At 44.2% G+C, this 25157-nt stretch overlaps 2 protein-coding genes, 1 non-coding gene and 1 pseudogene across 6 annotated transcripts in view; 3 read left to right on the top strand and 1 right to left on the bottom strand.

Annotated features, from left to right (window-relative positions):
* The first annotated feature begins 367 nt into the window (after positions 1–367).
* Positions 368–2172, top strand: LOC128565452 (uncharacterized; annotated as a pseudogene).
* A 2982-nt stretch (positions 2173–5154) lies between these two features.
* Positions 5155–20090, top strand: RBM4B (RNA binding motif protein 4B). 4 transcript variants are annotated; one of them, XR_008374239.1, is made up of 5 exons: positions 5155–6617; positions 7284–7707; positions 15211–15887; positions 18059–18278; positions 19444–20090. XR_008374239.1 is itself a non-coding variant. In XM_053561679.1 (4 exons), the coding sequence occupies exons 2-3, from the start codon at positions 7296–7298 to the stop codon at positions 15876–15878; spliced, it is 1080 nt and encodes a 359-aa protein (XP_053417654.1). In that variant the 5' UTR covers positions 5155–6617; positions 7284–7295; the 3' UTR covers positions 15879–15887; positions 18059–18301. The 4 variants fall into 4 exon arrangements, 3 of the variants coding, with proteins under 3 accessions (XP_053417654.1, XP_053417653.1, XP_053417655.1); XM_053561679.1 differs by lacking the exon at positions 19444–20090 and having other exon boundaries at positions 18059–18301; XM_053561678.1 differs by lacking the exon at positions 18059–18278 and having other exon boundaries at positions 5801–6617; positions 19525–20090.
* On the top strand, positions 10362–10467 carry LOC128566258 (small nucleolar RNA U13). The gene has a single exon (XR_008374537.1). It is a non-coding gene; the product is annotated as a small nucleolar RNA U13 (small nucleolar RNA).
* RBM4 (RNA binding motif protein 4) overlaps positions 11228–25157 on the bottom strand; it is a 30654-nt gene continuing 16724 nt past the window's right edge. The window contains exons 3-4 of the transcript XR_008374238.1: positions 18052–18256; positions 11228–11730 (exon numbers count right to left, since the gene is read on the bottom strand). The gene's annotated coding sequence lies outside the window, so the exon portion shown is untranslated. The remainder of the gene's footprint in view (positions 11731–18051; positions 18257–25157) is intronic.

The raw sequence follows: 25157 nt of genomic DNA, 5'->3' as shown, positions 1-25157 counted from the left end.
GGCGCCAGCCACATACACCTGAGCTGGCGGGTTCGAATCCAGCCCGGGCCCACCAAGTAACAATGAAGGCTGCAACCAAAAAAAAGCTAGGCGTTGTGGTAGAATACACAAGGAAGCCCTATAGGTCAATAACAGAAAAGGAGACTGCAACCTACAAAAAAAAATGGGCAAAGATATGAATGGGAAATTTATAGAAGAGTAAACCCAAAAAACATAATAAAAACAAGAAGAGGTTTCGCAGTAGTGCTGGCAGCTTTTACGTTCTGTCTTCAAAGCTGGCAGCTGCAGGTTGTGCTGAGGTGCTGTTAGGAAGCTGTCAGCGAGCTCTTAGGAGCTTTGTCATGCCTCCAACACACGGGGGACAAAAATGGTTGAGGCAGACCACCCAGGAAAGCCCTTAATTTGTGGGCTTAATACAAAACAAATGAAAAAGCTCTTGAAGCGGTATTTGGCAAATATGGACGAATAGTGGAAGTGCTCTTGATGAAAGACAGAGAAACCAATAAATCCAGAAGATTTGCTTTTATCACCTTTAAAAGCCCAACAGATGCAAAGGATGCAGCTAGAGAATGAATGGAAAGTCTTTAGATGGAAAAGCCATCAGAGTGGAACAAGCTACAAAACCATCATTTGAAAGTGGCAGACGTGGACCACATCCACCTCCAAGAAGCAGAGGCCCTCTGAGAGGTCTTAGGGGTGGAAGAGGAGGAAGTGGAGGAACCAGGGGACCTCCCTCTCGGGGAGGGCACATGGATGATGGTGGCTATTCCATGAATTTTAATAATTCTTCTTCCAGGGGACCACTCCTAGTAAAAAGAGGACCACCACCACAAAGTGGGGGTCCTCCTCCTAAAAGAGCTGTGACGCCTTCAGGACCAGTTCGCAGTAGCAGTGGAATGGGAGGAAGAGCTCCTGTATCACATGGAAGAGACAGTTATGGAGGCCCACCTCGAAGAGAACCCCTGCCCTCTCATAGAGATGTTTATTTGTCCCCAAGAGATGATGGGTATTCTACTAAAGACAGCTATTCAAGCAGAGACTACCCAAGTTCTCGAGATACAAGAGATTATGCACCACCACCAAGAGATTATACTTAGCGTGATTATGGTCATTCCAGTTCACGTGATGACTATCCATCAAGAGGCTACAGTGATAGCGATGAATATGGTCATGATCATGACTATTCAGATCACCCAAGTGGAGGTTCCTACAGAGATTCATATGAGTGTTATGGTAACTCACATAGTGCTCCTCCACCTACACGAGGGCCCCCGCCGTCTTATGGTGGAAGCAGTCACTATGATGATTACAGCAACTCACGTGACGGATATGGTGGAAGTCGAGACAGTTACTCAAGCAGCTGACGTGATCTCCACTTAAGTGGTGGTGATTGGGTTGGCAGACAAGAAAAAGGGCTTCCCCCTTCTAAGGAAAGGGGGTACCCTCCTCCACGTGATTCCTACAGCAGTTCAAGCTGTGGAGCACCAAAAGGTGGTGGCCGTGGAGGAAGCTGATCTGATAGAGGGGGAGGCAGAAGCAGATACTAGAAACAAACAAAACTTTGGACCAAAAATCCCTGTTGAAAGAAACAAACAAAAAGTGGAAACTATTGTCATAACTACCCAAGGACTACTAAAAGAAAAAATTGTGTTACATTTTTTAAATTTCCCGTTAAGTTCCCCTGCATAATTTTTATGTTCTTATAAGGAAAAAAGTAAAACATGATTAATTTTATTTGACTGTGACATTGCTTTCAATAAGCCAATGTTAAATGTGTAAGACTTAAGTTATTGTACTAGTGTTGTAATTTTCCAAGTAAAAGTGTCCCTAAAGGCCACTTCCTGACTTTTTTTCCCAGTAAATGAGGCAAGCAATTCTAAGATCTCCCACAAACATCTAGCCATCTAAAATGGAGAGATGAATTGTTCTGCCTATAAAAACAAGCTAGCTATTTGAGGGTGGTTGAAGTATGCTACTCCTAGGATTTCAGGGTGTCTTCAAATTGAAATCTCAATGTTCTCAATATGAAAAGCCTGAGATCAGATGCCTATGTAAGGAAAGTGCTATTCACCCAGTAAACCCAAAAAACAAATGGCTAATGCTGGCCATATTTTGCCTTTCTGACATTTCCTTGGGAATCTTCAAGAACCTCCCTTTTCCCCTCCCCCAGTAAGACCATTTAAGTGTGTGTTAAACAACTACAGAATACTAAATAAAAAGTACAAAAAAAAAAAAAAAGTTTGGCCAAAAAGAAGAAGAAGAAGAAGAACAAGAACAAGAAGAAATGCTTAAAATCATTAGTAACCTGAGTGGTGGCTGTAGCTCAGTGGGTAGGGCGCTGGCCACATACACCGAGGCTGGCAGGTTTGAACCCAGCTGTGGCTTGCTAAAGCAACAATGACAACTGCAACAACAACAACAAAAAATAGCTGGGCACTGTGGCGGGTGCCTGTAGTCCCAGCTACTTGGGAGGCTGAGGCAAGAGAATCACTTAAGCCCAAGAGTTGGAGATTGCTGTAAGCTGTGACTCCAAGGCACTCTACCCAGGGTGACAGCTTGACTGTCTCAAAAAAAACATTAGTAACCAGAAAGATACAAATTAAAGCAACAGTGAACTATCACTTTATACCTGGCAAAAATTAGAAAAGTGGATAATGTCAAACATTGGCAAAGACAGTGATACAACCTGTCTGCAGGTGTCATGTGCTGCGGGTACCAGAGCACGGGCTCAGGATTTGCAGAGAGCAACTTTGCATCACTTGGACAAGTTAGTTCATATACTCTGTGACCCTGCAACTCAGCAATTTCACCTCTAGTTTATATGCCCCAAAATTCTCACTTGGAATTAGGGCACACTCATAATTACTTGGTAGTTAGATATCACACAACAATATAGTGCTCAGTGGAAAAACTAAAAAATTATGAGCAATACAACACAATAAACCCTATGTACATAGTTTATACAAATTTACAATGAGTGGACCCTCATAAGAAGAAACCAACTGTTAAAGAAGAAACCAACCAAAAGACCATTGTGACAATCTAGGAGAAATTTGAGCATAAATGATATTAATATAGCAGAGGGCTGACATTTTAAATTAGAAGCAGATAGTAAAGTTTGCACAAAATGAGATTGTCTGAGATTTTTTTTTAAATACTCTAGCAGGCTCGGTGCCCATAGCACAGTGGTTATGACGCGGGCCACATGCACCAGAACTAGCGAGTTCAAACCTAGCCCAGGCCAGCTAAACAGCAATATCAACTAACAACAAAATAGCCAGGTGTTGTGGTAGGTGCCTGTAGTCCCAGCTACTTGGGAGGCTGAGGCAAGAGAATCACTTAAGCCCAGGAGTTGGAGGTTGCTGTGAGCTGTGATGCTATAGCACTCTACCGAGGGCAATAAAGTGAAACTCTATCTCTAAAAAAAAAAAAAAATTAAAAAAAAAATAAGTAAATAAATAAAAAATGAAATACTCTAGCAAAAAAATTTTTTAAAATAGAGGGGCTAGATGAAATAAGATCAGCAAAATGCTGAACGTGTCAAAGATGGGTAAAGGGCACATAGGAGTTCACCATCACATTTTCTATATATTTTGAAAAATTCCAGAATGAAAGATGTTTAAGAATGGAAAAAACAAAAAACAAACAAACAAAAAAGAATGGGAAAAACAGGCCGGGCAAGGTAGCTAATGCTGTTATCTCAGCATTCTTAGAGGCTGAGGTGGGTGGATTGTTTAAGCTCAGGAGTTCAACAGTGAAGCAAGCCTGAGCAAGAGTGAGACCCCATCTCTACTAAAAATAGAAAAACTTCCACAGAGAAAAAAAATAGAAAAACTGGTCGGGTGTGGTGGTATGTGGCTTTAGTTCCAGCTATAAGGAGACTGAGGGAAGAGGTTCGCTTGAGCTCAGGAGTTTGAAGTTGCTGTGAGCTGTGATGCATGGTATTCTATGCAGGGCCACAGAGTGAGACTCTGTTTCAAAAAACAAATATGCATTTAAAAGAGTTGTCTTGCAAGAACACGCACAAAATAATACACACTAAATTCATGAGAATGGTTGCTTTTGAGGCAAGGAAAATGGAGATAAAAGGAATAAATTAGACAGGAGGAAAGGAGATGGGATGGTAGTCAGAGCCATGAGATGAGTAGAGGCCGGGCACAGTGGCTCACCTCATAATCCTAACAATTCGAAAGATTGAGGCAAGAAGATCACTTGAGTCTGGGAGTTTGAGACCAGCCTGGTCAACCTAGTGAGATCCCATCTCAACAAAAAATATTAAATTAGCTACATGTGGTGCATGCTCCTTTAGTTACATCTACTAAGGAGGACAAGGAAGGAAGATCACTTGAGCCCTAGAATGTGAGGTTGCTGTGAGATATAATCACACCATTGTGCTCTAAACAGAATAAGACTTTTTCCTCAAAGAGGGGAAAAAAGAGGAGGAAAGATCAGTGAATTGAAAGATTTAGAAAGATGAAAACTGTTTGAGGGTATTGATTTTGGAGACCTCAGAAAATTGGGGGAATTTGAGAGAACAGAATCCAAAATACAGGGTATGAAGGTGGATTTTAAATTCAGACTCATTGGCTTGGCACCTGTGGCTCAAGCGGCTAAGGCGCCAGCCATATACACCTGAGCTGGCAGGTTCAAATCCAACCCGGGTCCACCAAACAATGATGGCTGCAACCAAAAAATAGCTGGGCGTTGTGGCAGGCAGCTGTAGTCCCAGCTACTTGGGAGGCAGAGGCAGAAGAATCGCTTGAGCCCAGGAGTTGGAGGTTGCTGTGAGCTGTGATGCCATAGCACTCTACCCAGGGCCACAGCTTGAGACATGTCTCAAAAAAAAAAAAAAAAAAATTCAGACACATTGATAAATCTGTTCTGCAATACTGAAGGAACCTGAGTTACAAAACATTGAGATTAGTGAAAACTGTTCCAGGGTAGCTCCTACATGTGTCTTGAAAGCAGAAAGAACTGAAAATGGCCCCGGAGGGGCAGGGAAGGGGAGAGGTGGACAGAATTGGGCAGGAGACGACCGTACATGTTTGTTATTAAAATTACCTCTGGGCAGCGCCTGTGGCTCAGTGGGTGGGGCGCCGGGCCCCATATACCGAGGGTGGCGGGTTCAAACCCGGCCCCGGCCAAACTGCAACACCAAAAAAATAGTCGTGCGTTGGGCGGCGTCTGTGGCTCAAAGGGGTAGGGTGCCAGCCCCATATGCCGGAGGCGGCAGGTTCAAACCCAGTCCCGGCCAAACACTGCAAAAAAAAAAAAAAAAAAAAAGTCGGGCTTTGTGGCGGGCGCCTGTACTTCTAGCTACTTGGAGGCTGAGGCAAGAGAATAAACCCAGGAGTTGGAGGTTGCTGTGAGCTGTGATGCCACGGCACTCTACCGAGGGCGATAAAGTGAGACTCAGTCTCTACAAAAAGAAAAAAAAATAATAATAATAAATAAAATAACCTCCTCTGAAAAGTCTGGGAAACGAAAAGAATTCAGTGAAAGACATATATCCAAGTAGCTGAAGAGGGCAGCTTGGGGAATTTGCCTGATAGTATCAGAATGGAGCCACCACGACGAGGAAGGGTGACAACCACCCTACAGATAAACTCAATCCAGCTATCTCCTAAATGTCCACGCATGTCACCCTCCGGGTGACAGTCAGCAATCCACCTAATAGCTTCCCTTTTGCCACCAGGAGGTGCCGTTGGACCACAGTTGAATCTTGAATGCTGTAAAGTACCGGGAAACTCGCGGTTGCCTAAATCTCCTGCAGCCTGGTGCGGACGAGAAGCCCATCCCACCGCAAAACGAGAAACCTCTCCGGACCTCTCCACCAAATGTTCCTTTGGCATGCTCACCCTGGACACACAATTATAACTTTTATTTTGTCGAGAGAAAAACAGCCCACGTAGACACACGAACAAACAAAACGTGACTAAGTGTAACGTAGGCAGAAATGCCTTAGACCCGCCCCGGTTCTTCCAGATCATCTTTCTGCTCCTTGGTTCTGTTTCCTCACCCACGTTTGCAATGAAAATATTTAAACTTACGTCTAAAGAGCTACAAAAAAAAAAAGACTAAGTTTGCTTAAAACGTGGCGCGCCTATATTTTTGAAATGCTGCCCCAACTCGACGCAGGGACTGGCCAGCCCGCTAAGAAAGCCCCTTTTCAGGAGGCCCAGGCAGATAACCCTTTGTCATCAGCTCCCCTACCCCCGCAGTTGGTCCAATAGCACGACCCATTGTGATGGTTACCGACTCCCTCGGGCTTCCCACTTCACCGGGACAGTGGTTGCGTCCAGGGCCCTTCAGACTCAAGAGTGGCGACCCCTTCTCAGGCAGTGATTGGCCAGCCCGGGCTGGGGGTGGGCTGACCTCCGCTCCGCCGTGGCGTCACCCGCTGGCCCCGCCCCCGCGCTGGGCAACCATTTGTGTGCGGCCGCGGGATTGGCCGCCCCGTTCCCGCGGGGGGAGGGGGAGGTGGCAGCGCGCACTCGCGCGTGCGTGAGCGGGCGCGCGAGGAAGGGCCCGGTCGCGCCGAGGCTCGAGCGGCCGTCGCCATTTTGTAGGGTTCTCTCTGACGCGGGAGCCGCCGCCACCGCCGCCGCCACCCAGAGGTGAGAGGGGGTCTTGAATGGGGGGGGGCGCCTACAGCCTGGCCAGGCCGAGCCTCCCGCGGACCTACACGGCCCGTCGTTTGCGTTTCCCATCTTGCTGCAGGAGGTCGGGGAAGACAACGGGAGGAGGCGGGGCCGGGTCTCCGGAAGGGGGCGGGGCAGGGGTCGGGTCGAGTCTTTGTTGGGCCGAAGGCGCTGCAGGTTGGGCCGCTGCTGGGGTGGGGGTGTCCGGCTTTAGGTCCGAGGGGACCTTTTTATTCTCCGTCTCCTGAAACGCGATACCACCCGGAGGAGAGGTACACAGATTTCCCTCCAAAACCTTGTTACAGGCGCTCCGGTAGATGCCTTTTGCCTCTTGCTTGGGCTTTTTTCTTTTTTCCCTATTTTAAGACGTGAAACAGCTAATCCTGCTACTTCGGTGATACTTCAGGAAGACGATGGGCTGTGCTGTGCAGGCTGACCCCCGACCTCCTGTTTGCATGTGACACACAGTTCACACGTCTCCTTAAGAACAAACGTGCTTCCTCTGCCGAGGAGGAATAATGAATGTCAATGTGAGGGTCTTTGAGGTGCTAAGAACTTTGCAGGATTAAACTGAAATGCTGCGGTGCACTGACATTCCCTACCCCACCCCTGACTTTTGAAATACTGTTTTTTCTCTCCTAGGCTCTTGTCAGGATGGTGAAGCTGTTCATCGGAAACCTGCCCCGGGAGGCCACAGAGCAGGAGATCCGCTCACTCTTCGAGCAGTATGGGAAAGTGCTGGAATGTGACATCATTAAGAACTACGGCTTTGTGCACATAGAGGACAAGACAGCCGCGGAGGATGCCATACGCAACCTGCACCACTACAAGCTTCATGGGGTGAACATCAACGTGGAAGCCAGCAAGAATAAGAGCAAAGCTTCAACCAAGTTACATGTGGGCAACATCAGTCCCACCTGCACCAACCAAGAGCTTAGGGCCAAGTTTGAGGAGTATGGTCCAGTCATTGAATGTGACATTGTTAAAGATTATGCCTTCGTACACATGGAGCGGGCAGAGGATGCAGTGGAGGCCATCAGGGGCCTTGACAACACAGAGTTTCAAGGTGAACTGCTCTGGGGGCCTGGGTAGCAGAACTGAGTGGGGCGTAGCTCAAGAACAATGGCAAGAACATAAGACTGTGGGACTGACGGGGTGGTCTCTTCTATTTTAGGTTATATTTACCACTCTTAAACATAATTTACTTTGGGGAAAGCAAGTTATTTCCCCTTTTCAGGTTTCCTAAGATGTTCCTCAATAGCTGTGTAGAATCACATACTGTGGTATGTTACTTTATCCTGCAGGCTTCATTTATTTGTGTGCCGTCAGAAGTTTTATCTGCCTGGGCACTGAGTCCTTCATGGGAGATGGGAGGATAAAAAGGTCTGTTTACCTGCTTCGTTTGCTATGACCAGGAGTCTTAATAGTGGAAGATTGAAATGCTTATTAACATTTGTATTTTTTACTGCCTTGGGTGATGGGTAGTGGTAGAAAGAAAGAAAAAAGAAGCTGAGGGGAGTGGATTGCCTGAGCTCACCGGTTCTAGACCAGCCTGAGCAAGAGCAAGACCCCCATCTCTAAAAGTAGCTGGGTATTGTGGTGGGCGGCTGTAGTTCCAGCTACTCGGGATGCTGAAGCAAGAGAATTGGTTGAACCCAAGAGTTGGAGGTTGCTGTGAGCTATGACATCATGGCACTCTACTGAGGGTGACAAAAGTGAAACTCTTGTCTAAAAAAAAAAGAGACATTGAGAGAAACACCTAATAATACAGATCTGGTGAGTGTGGAATTGGGGGAGTCTTATTTGGGTGCTCAAATTTGTTCACTTTGTAGACTAAACAAGCAGAGTCTAAAAAAAAAATGCTATGGACTATTTTGCTTTACCTACTATTTTTTAGCCCAGATGGAAAGAAAGGAAATTTCTCTAAGAATCAGATGGAATGGGAATAATAGTCCAGCTTCTGAAGAGAGTCCAATAAGGGCCTCATAGTGCATGGGTGTATCATATTATTTATATTAATAATATTGTTACAGACATTGTCATTAATACTCAGGTTGCCTGAAGATCCTAGAACTGTGCTAATGTGGTAGCCACATGTGGCTAGTAAATTAATTGAAACTGATTTTAAACGTCAGTTTTTCAGTTGTACCAGATGCACTTGAAGCACGCAGTGGTTCTCTGAGGCTAATGGTTACCATATCAGTGCAAATATAGAACATTTCTATCATCAGAGTCCTCGTGGTTAAGTTGTTCTACAAGTTTTACGTTAAGTTTTAGACCACATGTTCACAGCCACTTTGTGTTTGCTAAGTCAACACCGTTTTCCTAAGTGCCATTAAAGGGGTTGCTAAGTAGTACTTAAGGATCCTCTGCTAACCCTAGAAAACAGAATCTGAGAAAATAAATAATGGGAGAAGAGGAAAACTTGACCAGAAAAGGATAATAAAGTTTGGGAATTGTGGAGATTGTTAGAGGAGCATCATAAAGCATCTCTGGTTCAGCCAGTGGTACCTAGGCTTTTAGCTGTTCTTTAAAAACACAGGGCCAGAGTTGTAGATACTTGATTCTATTAACTAGTCATATGACCTTGGACAAGTGTTTTAATCTCTGTGCTTCGTTTTTCTCTCTTAAAAAATAGTTAATGATCTCTGCTGTACCTCCCTCGCAGGATGGTAGTGAGGCTAGAATATGGTACTAGGTGTGAAAGTGTTTTGATAGTAAAAGCACTGTCTGATGAAAGGTGAGTGCTGTTTTTAACCATGGGTGTTTCTCTTCTGGTTATTTAAAATGTGAGAGTGAAGCTTTCCTTATTTATTTCCTTTTATTTTTTATAGTTTTTCTTCAATTATTTTCAAATACTGTTGCATTACAGTTTTAAAAAGTATTCTTAATTATTTTCATTTGGTAGAGGAGAACATGATGGACAGTGGAGACTGGGGAAAGATGGCTTTCTCTTGGCAGGTAACAAGCAAAATGTAAAAGAATGTGAAGTCAAATACAAACTCTGCAGAGGTACTCTAGTCATGTAATGGAGCATGCCCTTGCCTTTTTAATATAACTGAGTAAAAGGAAAGGGGCAAAAATTGTATATGGGAAATAAGTTAATTGGGGAAGAGCTGGCATAGGATGAGTATATTTTGATAAGGCAGGTACAATTACTTTAGGAAGTGGGATCTGAATAATTCAGTGGGTAACTATGAATTGTTTTTTTTTTGTTTGTTTTTTTAAGAGACAAAGTCTCATTTTGTCGCCCTCAGTAGAGTGCTGTGGCATCACAGCTCACAGCAACCTCCAGCTCTTGGGCTTAGACGATTCTCTTGCCTCAGCTTCCTGAGTAGCTGGAACTATAGGCACCTGCCACAACGCCCGGCTATTTTTTTGTGCAGTTTGGCCGGGGCTGTGTTCAAACCCACCACCCTCAGTATATGGAGCCGGCACCCTACTCACTGAGCCACAGGCGCCGCCCAGTGAGATTTCTTTTCAAGCCATGGTGTAGAAGGATATGAGATTTTCTAAGACATCACTTACTTCCTTAGAAAGCACAGACACTAAAATGAATGGGACTATCTGGTTTTCATGTTCTTAGCTTGGTTTCTCTGGCCAGGGCACCCTCCTTTGAGTTAATGCACAATAGACATTTTTGTAACTAGCTCTGTTTTTTTTTTTTAACCCCAGATGACAAGAGAAAGTTTAGTACTGGGTAATAAGTTGCAATTTTAGATCCTTTTGTAGTCCGTAAGGGGGTTGATTGGGTGGTTATGCCCATGGAGATGTGCCTCTCAAATCTTGTCATGATGTGGGCAGTGGGCATGTTACCCATCTGACATGGAAAAAAAAGTAGCTGTTTTACAGAAAAGACAACCTATTTACCAATTTAACATAATTTTTAATTTAAGAACTTTTTAGTTGGAGTGGCCCCTGTGGCTCAGTGAGTAGGGCGCCAGCCCCATATACTGAGGTTAGCAGGTTCCAACCCAGTCCCCGCCAAACTGCAACAAAAAAATAGCCGGGCGTTGTGGCAGGCACCTGTAGTCCAGCTACTCAGGAGGCTGCGACAAGAGAATCGCCTAAGCCCAAGAGCTGGAGGTTGCTGATGCCACAGTACTCAACTGAGGGCGACAAAGTGAGACTCTGTCTCTTAAAAAAAAAAGGCCTTTTTAGTCATCTACTAATGAAGGTGGCCTCTTAAAAGTGCCACGTAAAGCATCTTTTGAACCTTTATTTTTATATGCTAATGGCTGCCTTTTAGGCTTCTTTACAAGTCATTTTAGGTATGGTGTCTAAAAGAAAGCAACAGAATCTGAGTTTAAGTTTCAGGATCTGTTTCCTCTCCACAAGCAGTGGTGAATGAACCACTGTTCACAGGCAGTTTGTACTGGAAGACCCTAAAGAAGCTATTCCCAAGCCACAGTTCAGGCAGCTGAATTGGGAGGATATGTGAGCTGTTCTCATTTTTCTCCTATATTTTCTCCCATGTGTAAACAAGGATTAAGCAGAGCTTTACTGTATATCAGCTACATCCCCATCCTTTTCTCCATCTTGGCCCTTGATAGGAGCTCAGAAATTAGGACCCCAGGTTTCTCACCTTAGCTTTTTAATGCTCTTTTCTGTTCAGGCTTTCAAAAGAAAATACTTATATTGCGCTGGTTTTCTGGAATATGTTGGCAGCAGATTTCAGTAACTTTTGGAGGTCTCAGAAAATCTTTAAGCTTTTGGCCTGTCCAAGTACAGCAGAATAGAAGAATCAAATCTTCTTTCAATTTTCTTTGCCCTGATTCCTTGAGGTAGTAGTGAAGTACCATATTTTTCAATTATTGTAAGAACTTCAGGGGATTTGAAATTAAAAGCTTAGGGCGGTGCCTGTGGCTCAGTGGGTAGGGCACCAGTCCCATATACCAAGGGTGGCGGGTTCAAACCTGGCCCGGGCCAAACTGCAACAAAAAAATAGTCGGGTGTTGTGGGCGCCTGTAGTCCCAGCTACTTGAGAGGCTGAGGCAAGAGAATCTCCTAAGCCCAGGAGTTGGAGGTTGCTGTGACCTGTGTGACGCCATGGCACTCTACCTAGAGCCACAAAGTGAGACTCTTGTTTCTGCAGAAAAAAAGAAAAAGAAATTAAAAGCTTAGTTGTAACCATTGGAAAAACTGTTCTGTTTTTTTTTAAAACATCTATCACTTCTATTATAGAACTTTTAGTTCTAGGTTAAAAAAAACTGTTAACTTGTATCCAAATCCTTTTCACAACTACATAGAGATGGATTTTGCCCCAAATGTTTATAAACTTGAGTTCCCACTCTAAGGAAAAGCAGAAATGAATATTGGATTTAATGATAGTAACATCAAGGTAAAAATTCCTAGCACTCAGGGAGGCCGAGGCGGGTGGATTGCCTTTGCTCACTGGTTTGAGACCAGCCTGAGCCAGAGCAAGACCCTGTCTTTAGTCCCAGCTATTGCGGAGGCTGAGGCAAAAGAATTACTTGAGCCTGAGAGTTTGAGGTTACTGTGAGCTGTGACGCCACGGCACTCTACCGAGGGTGACAAAATGAGACTGTCTCAAAAAAAAAAAAAGTAAAATGGCTCGGCACCTGTAACACAGTGGTTACGGCACCAGCCACATACACAAAGACTGGTGGGTTCGAACCCAGCCTAGGCCAGCTAAACAACGACAACTGAAACAAAAAATAGCCAGGCGTTGTGGCGGGAACCTGTAGTCCCAGCTACTTGGGAGCTGAGGCAAGAGAATCACTTGAGTCCAAGAGTTTGAGGTTGCCGTGAGCTGTGACGCCACAGCACTCTACCAAGGGCAACATGGTAAGACTCTTATCTCAAAAAAAAAAAAAAAAAAGGTAAAATTACTAAGTATTGTTTCTTAGAAGAACAGCCCCCAAATCTATAAAAGTACAAGTTGAATTTTTTTCCTTAAAAATGTTATTTCAAGGGTGGCGCCTGTGGCTCAGTGGGTAGGGCACCGGCCCCATATGCCAAGAGTGGTGGGTTCAAACCTAGCCCCGGCCAAACTGCAACAAAAAAATAGCCGGACGTTGTGGCGGGCGCCTGTAGTCCCAGCTGCTCGGGAGGCTGAGGCAAAAGAATCGCGTAAGCCCAAGAGTTAGAGGTTGCTGTGAGCCGTGTGACGCCACGGCACTCTACCGAGGGGGGTACAGTAAGACTCTGTCTCTACAAAAAAAAAAAAAAGTTACTTCAAGGGGCAGTGCCTGTGGCTCAAAGGAGTAGGGTGCCGGCCCGGTATACCGGAGGTGGTGGGTTCAAACCCAGCCCTGGCCAAAAACTGCAAAAAAAAAATGTTACTTCAAGGTCTCTGGATTGGCTGCTTTTTAGGTTGGCATGGTTACTCTGACTTTAGACTTAGAGCAGTTTGTGTCTTGTCTCACAACTTAATGTCACCTTGCATGTTTGAGGGGCAAGTGATTTGCAGTCCTTTAAATTATAGAGAACTCTCTGAGGTTTAAATTGGAGCCGAAACCTGTGTTTCTGCTGTAAGGATAGTTAGCATTGTGGCCCTTAATAACGTGTAAGAATTAGATGTGTGTATTAAGTCTCTGGAAACAATGAATGTCTACATGCAACTTTAATAGAATTATTGCCATTCGGTATTTGTTGACTGTATCAGTGATGATGGTGGATGCTGCCTGTCTGCTAGCAGCTGGAGGGACAAAGCCTCAGCACCTTTGTTTATGCTGAAGAGTGGGTTTTACACTGGAGGTGACAAATTTACCAGAAACTGGGGTGACAGGAATCTTAGATGTTGAGCAGAACTGAGTTTGATTAAAGTGATGTTACTGCACTAACCCGCTCCCCTCTCAGGGTCAGTGCATGGCGCTGTTCTGGCTGCCGTCCTGAATCTGGCTGTTTCCAACAGGATGGTGGAGCACGAGGCCTATCGCATAGCTGCATCCAGAACAAGGTCTGTTAAAGAGAGAGTAACTTGCCTATCGTGGAGGGGGGATTTATTAAGCAGCCCTTAAGAGTGACGAGAAGCCCCTAGTTCTCTACATCTGTACTGGCTGCCTTTGAAAGCATTGACTTGATCTCCAAATGTCTTAAGCAATTTATTGGACTAAGTTACTGCCACAGTTACTTCTTTTCTGCTTTTAAAATTTGATGTTCTCCTCAGTAAGGGTCCCTGGATTTACTGGTACACAAGCCCTGGGCAAAGGGTGTTTCTTCTCTTAGCTGTTCTTCAGTGTTAGTCATTTCCTAGAAGTATGGATGTGGCCTGTTTGTATGAGTGTCCAGAGGCTTTTAGGCAATTGCTGCATTTTTCTAACAAGTAGGCAATCCCCTACGAATAATTTTAAGCCACTTGTGAGGATGAAATGCTGATCATTCCATTACATGGGAATGCACTGTCCCTTAGAAATTCATACTATTTCAAGATCTTTCTAATTCTTGCTGTTGAGACATCTTGGACAAGTAGTTTGCTTTCCATAGTAGGTATGAATTCATCCTTGTGGGAAAAGAGTGGGGATGGGCTAAAATCTGCAGGGTCTTATAACTTCCAGAGGTATTGGAGACAAAGCAGATGAACCAGCTATGATTTGTGCACCTAATACAGGGAGCCTTCTGATGACACCTGCAAAAACTGCAGAAGGAAACCAGATGAACAAAAGATTGCTGTGCCCCCAGCCAAAACTGAAAAAAAAAAAAAAAAAAAAAAGGTTTCTTTCTTAGGGCGGCCCCTGTGGCTCAAAGGAGTAGGGCACTGGCTCCATATGCTGGAGGTGGTGGGTTCAAACCCAGCCCTGGCCAAAAACTGCAAAAAAAAAAAAAAAAATTGCTGTGGTTTTTAAACTACTGAAAATGCTAAGGCCTTATGTGGCCCTTAAATCAATGAGAGGTAGGTAAGATTGCTTTCCAAATCTGGCATAACTAAGGTTTTGGTTGGATATTTGATTTGTAAGTACTGGCAGCTATATTTCATTTAATTACAATAACAACAGTCTTACCAGTGACAAGTGGAAACTTTTTCAATTTTTGTGTTTAGGAGGAAAAGGAAGTCATGGAAACAGAAGTAGAAAGGAATCTGTTCTGCTGGCTCAAGTAGATGATATTAACTGGCCTCTGAAGACGTAAATTGTCTAGCTGTCATCTGCATTAAAACCTCTTTTCAGGGCAGGCAGGGTGGCTCAGGCCTGTAATCCTAGCACTCTGGGAAGCCAAGGTGGGTGGATTGCTTGAGCTCAGGAGTTCCAGACCAGCCTGAGCAAGAGTGAGACCCCGTCTCTACTAAAAATAGAAAAACTAGCTGGGTGTTGTGGTAGGCGCCTATAGTCCCAGCCACTTGGGAGGCTGAAGTAAGAGGATCACTTGAGCCCAGGAATTAGAGGTTGCTGTGAGCTATGACACCATAGCACTCTACCCAGGGTGATAGAGTGACATTCTATCTCAAAAATCCAGTAACTTTCATTTCAACTATTTTTGGAGGGGATTGCTAAAATAGGGTCATAGGAGTGTATCTGTGTGTATGTGTTTTCTGCTAATTAGTTACTTTCATTTAGGGAGGATAAAGAGTGCCATCGAGTTATAATCTTCTTACGTCTATTTCCTCAAGGCAAAAGAATGCACGTGCAGTTGTCCACAAGTCGGCTTCGGACTGCCCCTGGGATGGGAGATCAGAGTGGCTGCTATCGGTGTGGGAAAGAGGGGCACTGGTCCAAAGAGTGCCCTGTAGATCGTACAGGCCGCGTGGCAGACTTTACTGAGCAGTACAATGAACAGTATGGAGCAGTCCGCACATCTTACACCATGGGCTACGGGGAGTCCGTGTACTACAACGATGCTTATGGCGCCCTCGACTACTATAAGCGTTACCGGGTTCGCTCTTATGAGGCGGTGGCAGCGGCTGCGGCAGCTTCTGCATACAATTATGCAGAACAGACCATGTCCCATCTGCCTCAAGTCCAAAGCACAGCAGTGACCAGCCACCTCAACTCCACTTCTGTTGATCCCTACGACAGACACCTATTGCCGAATTCTGGCTCTGCTGCCACCTCAGCTGCTATGGCTGCTGCTGCTGCCACCTCTTCATCCTATTATGGAAGGGACAGGAGTCCACTGCGGCGTGCTGCAGCTGTGCTCCCCACAGTTGGAGAGGGCTACGGTTATGGGCCAGAGAGTGAGTTATCTCAGGCTTCAGCAGCTGCACGGAGTTCTCTGTATGACATGGCCCGGTATGAGCGGGAGCAGTATGTGGACCGAGCACGGTACTCAGCCTTTTAGAAACTGGAGGTGAGAGTGGGGTGGGTATGGTTAAGAAATTGTGTTTAAGTTCTCTCAAAAGAGACCCATGCTTCATAAAGGTGAGAGCCACCAGTTTGGCTCTCAGTATGGGACATTTCTAAAAGATGCAAATTACATGTTAGTCTTCAGTATTTCTCAAGTTTAGGCTAGAGGTTCATTTGGCTTTTTGAAGTTTTAGTATGTGACACTAAAACTTGGTCTTTTTGAGAAAACAACCTCAGTTTGTTAGAGTAACATTAATCAGTTGTTAGCAGATTTGGGTTATAGAAAAATATTTGAGAGAACTAATATTTGTTGTGTGCTTTCTGTGTGTATCATGTCATCTACACAATAAGCCTTTGAGGTATTTTCTCTTTTACAGAGAAGGGAACTAAGGCTCAGAGAGGGTAAGTACTTTGCCCAGAGTCAGTTGGTAAATGAGACGTAGAGTCAAAATTCAAACTCAGAACTGTCTGGCTCAAAAACCTATATGCTCTTGCCACTGCAAAAGTACAGTGGTATTAACCTGATGGGTATAGGTTCAGGACATAGTATTATAGTAATACTGTGAGAATTTTACCATAGGATTCCAGTTTGCTAATAAAACCGCTTCTTGGGTCATTATCCAAGGAAATCCTTCTAATAGATGTGCATGCCATTTAAAGTCCTGTACATGTTGAGGCCAAGCACGTTGGCTTACACCTGTAAACCTAGCACTCTGGGAGGCCAAGACAGGAGGATCACTTGAGCTCAGGAGTTCAAGACCAACCGAGCAAGAGTGAGACCCTGTCTCTACCAAAAATAGAAAAATTAGTAAAGCATTGTGGTGGGTGCCTGTAGTCCCAGGTACTTGGGAGAGGATCACTTGAGCCCAGGAGTTTGAGGTTGCTGTATGCTATTGGACACCATAGCACTTTATGGGTGACAGAGTAGAGTGAGACTCTTGTCTCAAAAAATAAAAAAGCATTTGCTTGAAAGCTGAATGTTTTGATGTTCTGTCCCATGGAGTCCTTAATAGCAGTCCACACAACATTCTATATGGGATGTAAACCCTGTTTCTTCATACCTTTAGATGCTATCATTTACAGCCTGACATTTCCCATTTCTTCCAGCAGTTTTTGTTTTTTTATTTAAGGGAGGAATATTTAAAGAATTAAACTGGTCATTTGTTGGGCGGGGTGTGGTGGCTCACACCTGTAATCCTAGCACTCTGGGAGGACAAGGTGGGTGGATTGCCTGAGCTCACAAGTTCAAGACCAGCCTAAGCAAGAGCAAGACCCTGCCTCTGAAAAATAACTGGGTGTGGTGACGTGCGCCTGTAGTCCTAGCTACTTGAGAGACTGAGACAAGTTGCTTGAGCCCAAGAGTGTGAGGTTGCTGTGAGCTATGATGCTACAGCACCTACCCAAGGTGACAAAGTGAGGCTTTGTCTCAAAAAAAAAAAAAAAGAAAGGGTAATTACTAAAGTGCCTAGCATAAAATCCCATAGGTGATGAAAGCCAATGTCATAGGCTCTGAAAATTTATTAGTGTTTTCTACTTTATTAAATGTGTACCAAAGGTGCCAGAATGGCAGGAATAATTAGCAGTACTCTAGAGTTGGATAATGTCTTCATCTAAATAGAAATGGTGTTATGACAACTCTATTTTCAGTTTTCCTTGTACTTTGAAAGTGAGCATCACTTGAATTGGAGCCCCAATAGCTAAATTTGAGTTACACTGGGTGTGCTGCGTTCCTCACTCATCTCTTTGGTATATACGTAGAAGAAAACAAAGCCATAGGAATTTGCTCTTTCATGTGTACTGAGAAGCAAATGTGGCATGAACCTGTGATACGTTATGTTGTATATGATATGACCCTGTATGCAAGACTTGGGGTCTTCTGAAACCCTGGTGCAACCAAGTCCTTCGTATGTTCATGTGTATGAAGCGGATTATTTTACAACTAGTTTATCCTTAATTTTTACTTTTAATGCAGCTGGATGTACAAGGTGGGATGCTGCCTCTGAATTAAGCTGGTATAAGTCAGATAACTTGTTTCTATCAAGTATGTTTCAAAATTAGCATATTTGGTCTTCAAAAGGTATTACTAAAATGTTTCAAAGTAAATTTTGACTACCAGCAGTGGTTGTTCAACTAACCTCTTTTTAGTGATGACTTTTAAAGAAACTTACCTTCCAGGTGTGAACCTCAAATGGACTGAATAACCCTGAGTTGGTTGTAGTCCCAGGAGCCTGATGTTAATGAGGCTGCCAGAATGAAATACTCCAGAACTGTTGGGGATCCAAATTCGGGTCTCACCTTAGCAGAACTGATCCAACAACGTCACAGCTTTTGAAGTCGATTGGCACAGATCAAGACCAGGATTTGGCCCTTTGTCTGTAATATGTAGAGGAACTTGGTATGAGTTAACTTTTTTCCCCCTCAGCCATTGATCAGTATCCGAAGTTCCCACTGTCAGTAGAAGAATTAGAGAATTCTAAGGCTGAGTGCAGTGGCTTACGCCTGTAATCCTAGCACTCTGGGAGGCCGAGGCAGGTGGATTGCCTGAGCTCAGGACTTGAAGACCAGCCTGAGCAAGAGCAAGACCCTGTCTCTAAAAACATAGCCAAGTGTGGTGGTGGGTGTCCGTAGTCCCAGCTATTTGGGAGGCTGAGGCAATAGAATCCACTTGAGCCTAAGAGTCTGAGGTTGCTGTGAGCTGTGACATCATGGCACTCTACCAAGGGCAACAAAGTGAGACTGTCGGTAGGGTGCTGGCCCCATATACCAGGGGGCGCAGGTTCAAACCCCACCCCGGCCAAACTGCAACAACAAAAAATAGCCAGGTGTTGTGGTGAGCGCCTGTAGTCCCAGCTACTCAGGAGGCTGAGGCAAGACAATCGCCTAAGCCCAGGAGTTGGAGGTTGCTGTGAGCTGTGATACCATGGCACTTTACTAAGGGTGATAAAGTGAGAGACTGTCTCTACAAAAAAAAGAATTAGAGAATTAATTCTAGGAGCGATTTTTTTCTTTTGACTTGATAAGGGAGATCTGGACAATTAGAGAAACAACTGGAACTCTGGCTCTAAATCTGTGACAGTGTGACGCACAGGCGTGTTGGAGATGGGTGAATGACCAACCGCTCCTGTTACCCTTTTTAACTGTCATATCTGAAAGCTTGTTTACTATAAATGATTAAAATGAAATACATTATAATAGTGCAGTTGGCCACATATGAGGTCTTAGCCTTTGCTTTTCCTGGACCCCAAAACTAAATTGTGGTTCTTGATAATGTATGTGTTTCCTTTGTTGCTGCTATAGTACCTTTCTATCACAGAGGTCATCTGACCTAAAAAACATAAGAAAATAGGAAAGATAACATTTATCACCAACATAGCATCTTCCAACCAGATTGCCTCCTCCTATATTTACAAGCAGATCCCTATATATAGCTAGTATTGGTAGACCTCCTAAGGATAATTACATGCAATGTAAGTTTGATCCAGTCTGACTTGGTTTTGTTTTGTTCTGTTCTCCCCCCTCCACCACCCCCCACCCCCCCCCACCCCACCCCCGGAATACAGGACAAGACCAGGGCCCTTGTACTCGGAGCCAGGCCACTCTCCCGGCATTGTGTAAGCCTCTTGTGTTGTGCTCTCTTTCAGGTAGGATAATTGCGGACTGAACCCTCGGGCTGCGGTCATATATGAGAACTTGCTCCGTGCGGTTCCCTTTGCCGGGATGTTTTCATTGCTTCATGTTTCAGTAAACAAAGGAGTTTGTCACCAACTATGTTTTCTTTCTTAATTTAATTCTTCTCGGTTGACTTTTCTTTCTTCTTGATACTAGTCTGTAGCGTTTCATTCTGTTCCTTATATTCTCAGCCTCTGAGCAGCACTAGGTAAGGACTGTGCTGGCATCCCCTTTTTCCTGTGCAATGGAAGCTCTCTTATCTTGCTTTCCTTAGGATTTGAACCCTTCTCCCTGCAGCTGCATCTCCTTCCCCTTTAAAATGACCATGTAGTGGCAAGCAGCCTTTTACTCTTCTCTGTTAGCTCTGGACTCTTAACACTGAAGCTAATCTTCTGAAATTGCTAGGACCATTGGGGGGTTTGTTGTTTTATGTCTGACCTGTGATCGTGGTACAGCATTAGCTGAAATTTAGCTTTGTTTTACTCTACTCCTTCCACTTTTTTTTTTATTTTTTGACAAATAAAAGTTTCTAACTCTTGAGTATCTTTTTGTGTTTGTGCTGTGACTGTTATTTACCACCAGCATCTTCTCATTCTTTCCCAGTTGTGCTCAGGCTACAAAATTCAAACAAATGGATGTCTGAAATTTAGGTGAAGGAGGAAAAATTTAGTGAGGTAACATGGCTGTAGGTAGTGAGAAATGGCCTAGATTTTTGAGACACTGCTAAATATGCTACAGCTATTAGGCTCATTTTCTCTAAATCAGAGCTGCTAGGTATTTCTGGGAAAAGTTTGAAGGCTAACAGCCCTAGATAAGTAGTCATAGAAGCAAGCCCTGCATCAGGAAAAGGCTGAAGTAGAGTATCTCCAACGACCTATCAGGTTGATTCAGTTTGACTTTATTGTTTTCTGGCAAGTACAAAGAATGTACATTTTCGCTTAATTAGCTCCCACCCCGCTCCCGCAATGTTTCTGGGCACAGTGGATCACACCTGTAGTCCTAACACTTTAGGAGGTCAAGGCAGGAGGATTGCTTGAGCTCAGGAGTTCAAGACCATCCTGAGCAAGAGTGAGATCACTCTGTCTCTACTAAAGACAAAAATTTGGTCGGGTGTCATGGCAGGCATCTGTAGTCCAGACTGAGGCAAGAGAATCACTTAAGCTCAGGAGTGTGAGGTTACAGTGAGCTATGATGATGCCACTGCACTTTACCTAGGGTGAATAGCATTTTGGTCTGTGAGAGAGACTTGTCTTGAAAAAACAAATTCAAATTCACTTAGGAGCTATTGAAAGAAGTCTCTCTTTCCAAAGTGTTAATGTTAGAATTAGATTTTGCTTCAAAGAAGGTAAGTGTCAAAAGAGTATTTTGACCAGAATGGCATTATTATTCAGCAGAGACGGCATTTTGCAATAAAGTTTATCTTCTAGAATTTTTTTTCTTTTCTTTTTTTTTTTTTTTTGAGACAGAGTCTTACTTTGTCACCCTTGGTAGAGTGCCATGGCATCATAGCTCAAGGCAACCTCTAACTCTCGGGCTCAAGTGATTCTCGTCTCAGCCTCCCGAGTGGCTGGGACTACAGGCGCCCACCACAATGCCCAGCTGTCTTTAGAGGTAGAGTCTTGCTCTGGCTTAGGCTGGTCTGGAACTTGTGAGCTCAGGCAGTCCACCTGCCTTGGCCTCCCAGAGTGCTGAAATTACAGGCATAAGACACCATGCCTGTCCTCTTCTAGAATTTTTTAAAAAGATTTTTAGACATTTATTGCTTAGGTCCTTATAAAGCACATTAATGATGACTCCACCTTATTTAAGCTTTTTATTGTATCCTGACATGTTAATTAATTTAACAATTCTGGGTGGCGCCTGTGGCTCAAGGAGTAGGGCGCCGGTCCCATATGCCGGAGGTGGCGGGTTCAAACCCAGCCCCGGCCAAAAAAAAGAAAAGAAAAAAAAAAAAAACAATTCTATGTATTTTCCCCTTAATTCTGACACGTGTGAATCAGCAAAAATTTTCTTTGATGAGATGCGATAATTTACACAGGTTAATTTGTTCATGCACACACTCCAACTAGTGTTAAAATACCCAAGGCTTGTGTTGGCTTCAGTATTACCCAGAGAGGCAGCAGTGTCCCAGTTTTACATAGGCGAAAATAAAGCAAAGACACTGGGATTTCCGTATGATTGATCTGCAAGGCACAGGCAGAGCCAAGAAAGAAATATGTGCAGGTGTTGCTGGCTCACCAAAATCTCTGGCAGTCCTCTGCTAGTTTTTGAACATTTTAACATAAGTTTATCATGTCTTGTTTTCTCTCATTGGCAGAACAAGAAAAAAATTAGATTCTGTGAAAGAGTTCTATGTCAACACTGCCAAATAAAACCTTTGACAGTGATCAAAGTGTTTTGTGTATTTGTGTTGTATAATTTGTAACCACTAGTCACATGTGGCTATTGAGTACCTGAAATATGGCTAGTGCATTTGAGAAACTGAGTTCTTAATTAGCCAGCTACATTTGGCTAGTGGCTTCCAATACCAGTCTGCTTTGCAGATCAATCATAGAGAAATTCTAGTGGCCTAATAGTAAATAACATTTCTTATAAGTAGAGAAAAAGCCTTGCATAATCATGTAACAGTGCCTGTAGCTCAGTGGATAGGGCGCCAGCCACATAAACTGAGGCTGGCAGGTTCTAACCCGGCCCAGGCCTGCTAAAACAACAACTGCAACAACAAAAAAAATAGCTGGGCGTTATGGTGGGTGCCTGTAGTCCCAGCTACTTGGGAGGCTCAGGCAAGAGAAAAGCCCAAGAGTTTGAGATTGCTGTGAGCTGTGACTCCATAGCCCTCTACACAGGGCAACAGCTTGAGACTCTGTCTCTAAAAATAAATGAATAAAATAAATAAATAAATAAATAAATAAAATCTGGCCTAGCAAGGTTGCTTACACCTGTAATCGTAGCCAGGCGGGTGGATAGCTTGAGCCTCCCAAGTTTGAGACCAGCCTGAGCAAAAGCAAGATCCCATCTCTACTAAAAATGGAAAAACTGAGGCAAAAGGATCACTTGAGCCCAAGAGTTGGAGGTTGCTGTGAGCTATGATGCCTCAGTACTCTACCCAGGGCGACAACTTAAGATTCTCCAAAAAAAAGTAAAAAAGACAAAATCTTTTACCCTTCTAAGGTAGATAAACAATGGGAAGGGTCAGTTTTCAATGAAATGACAATGAAAGACAACTGTTGAGTAGGAACAAATGTATTTATTTCTAAACCTCACCTTCTTACATAAGAAATTGCATGTTGAAGGCACAAAATTCCTTTTATTCACCAAGTTTCTTATTATAGACCATTTCAGAGTCCCATGAAGCCTCTCAAATGGATTCAGGATCTTTTAGCATTATCAGCTATTTGAATTCCTACTATGAGCCAAGATGTGAGGACATGATGATGAATGGAAACATGTGATTCCTAGTAGAGAAGAAAATCTTAATTACATTTGTGATACGTTCTCTGGAGAGGCAAGAAAAGGGTGCTGTGAAACAACAGTAATGACTGATCTGAGTGAAGGCTCCTCTTACCCCAAGTGAAGGAAGCAACACATGTGAAGGTCCATGATCAGGATTGACACCCTTTAGGAATCTAAAGGGAGCTCTGAGGCAGCAGAAAAGCAGTAATAGAAATCTGAAGTGACAAGTTATGGACACAGTTAATGGAAAGCCCTGTGAGTAACTGGAAGCTATTGGTTTTAATCTCAAAGGTAACAGGATGAGACTCATTTTTCCTAAAAAATCACTCTGGAGAGGAACAAAAGTGAATAGCGTTAAGTGTGAGACTTAATCCAAACATTACAGGAGACTAAAAAAAGGAAGACCTCTCTTTTTTTGAAAGCCAAAGGACTTCCTGACTAGCCTGGGCAACACGGTAAGACTCGGTCTCTACAAAACAAGGCCAGGTGTAGTGGCTCACACCCGTAATACCAACACGCAGGGAGACTGAGGTAGGTGGACTGCCTGAGCTCAGGAGTTCGAGACCAGCCTAAGCAAGAGTGACATCCCATCTCTACTAAAAATAGAAAAACTAGCTGGGGGTGGCAGATACCTATAGTCTAAGCTACTCAGGAGGCTGAGGCAAGAGAATTGCTAGAACCTAGGAGTTTGAGGTTGCTGTGAGCTATGATGTCACAGTACTCTATCCAGGATGACAGAGTGTGACTGTCTCAAAAATAATAAAATTGGCTCAGCCCCTATAGTTCAGCGGGCTAGGGCACAGGCCACATATACCAGAGCTGGTGGGTTCAAACCCAGCCCAGGCCTGCCAAACAACAACTACAACCCCCCCAAAAAAATAGCCGGGTGTTGTGGCAGGCGCCTGTAGTCCCAGCTACTTGGGAGGTTGAGGCAAGAGAATCACTTAAGCCCAAGCGTTGGAGGTTACTATGAGCTGTGACACCATAGCACGCTACCAAGGGTGATATAATGAGATTCTGTCTCAAAATAATAATAATAAATAAAATAAATGGTACTGGCTGTGAGAAGTTTAAGACCATTGCTGGAGTTCAGAGAGAGAAGCAATTATTTGTCCAATCCTAACTTATTTATTCTTTGTGCCTTAAAATTGAAATTTGGTATTTCTCTTCTTTTGAAATAGAACCATACTTAGCAGTAGTCCAAAAGGACAGTGAAATGTCTGTGAGAGATGAAGGCCAAGGGATGTCCTGGGCCACAGGGGTGGGAATGAGGATTACTACCCCAGGGCCTTTACCTCACAGATTTCTTGGGCACTCAAGCTGTTTGAGATTGAGGTCTGAGCCCCTACCCAAGTAAGCCCCAGCCCCAGCAGGAGCACTTTGTGAGGAGCACAGATCCACAGCATCGCAGCTTCTGTCTGGCAAAAGCTCCTACTGCCTAAGCCTTGCTCTACATTTTAGGCCTGTCTGTGGCAACCTCCCATCTACCCCCTTCTTCTGGTCTCCAGTCACACAGTGAAACCACATGGCATAGAAAGATACTAGGCCTTCAAGGCACTCAGTGTACTGCAAGTTTATCCTAAGGGCAAAAAAAAAAAACACTGCAAGATGGCCCAGAGAAGGGAAGCCATTTGCCCCAGACTGGTTCATGGCTTGTCAGGATTTGTCTAACAAACCTTAGAGTGTCCCCTACCCTAGGAGATTAGAGAACAGGAAGGAGGGGGAAAGTAAACATAAGTTCCCAGAAAGAGCTACATTCCTGGGAAGAGCTATTAAGTTTGTTAGAGTCAATCTCCAAGCTTTCAGGCGCCACTCTACTGCTAGGAGTGCGGAAAGGACAGAGTCAGCTCCAGGAGCCCTCGAGATGTCTGGTGAGATAAACTCAATCAGAAGCGCCTTAGGTCTGCAGATCTTTGAGGATGCAGGCCAAATTCAAACCACATATCCATCGTCTCTGCAATGACCTAGTGAGGTAGCATGATCAGCTCTTCCAGCAATTAAGGCAAATGAGGTGTACAAAGATTAAATGGTCTGACTCCCCTTCTCCCTGCACCCCTAACTCCTAGTGCTTCTTTAGCACAGCAGAAGCTGCAGTAAGAAGCAGTTGCCTGAGAAAGCAGCCGTCTGAAGGGCAGGGGGATGGAGAGGGAAG

This window comes from Nycticebus coucang, chromosome 14 (genome assembly GCF_027406575.1).
Source record: "Nycticebus coucang isolate mNycCou1 chromosome 14, mNycCou1.pri, whole genome shotgun sequence".
Taxonomy (NCBI): Eukaryota; Metazoa; Chordata; class Mammalia; order Primates; family Lorisidae; genus Nycticebus; species Nycticebus coucang.
This window is presented reverse-complemented; position numbering and strand designations above follow the sequence as displayed.

Bases quoted from the DNA above. Each gene is read 5' to 3' on its own strand.
- RBM4B (XM_053561678.1), top strand. From the start codon at position 7,296: ATGGTGAAGCTGTTCATCGGAAACCTGCCCCGGGAGGCCACAGAGCAG. The intron at 7,708-15,210 runs GTGAACTGCTCT...TATTTCCTCAAG, and splicing joins TGACAACACAGAGTTTCAAG to GCAAAAGAATGCACGTGCAG.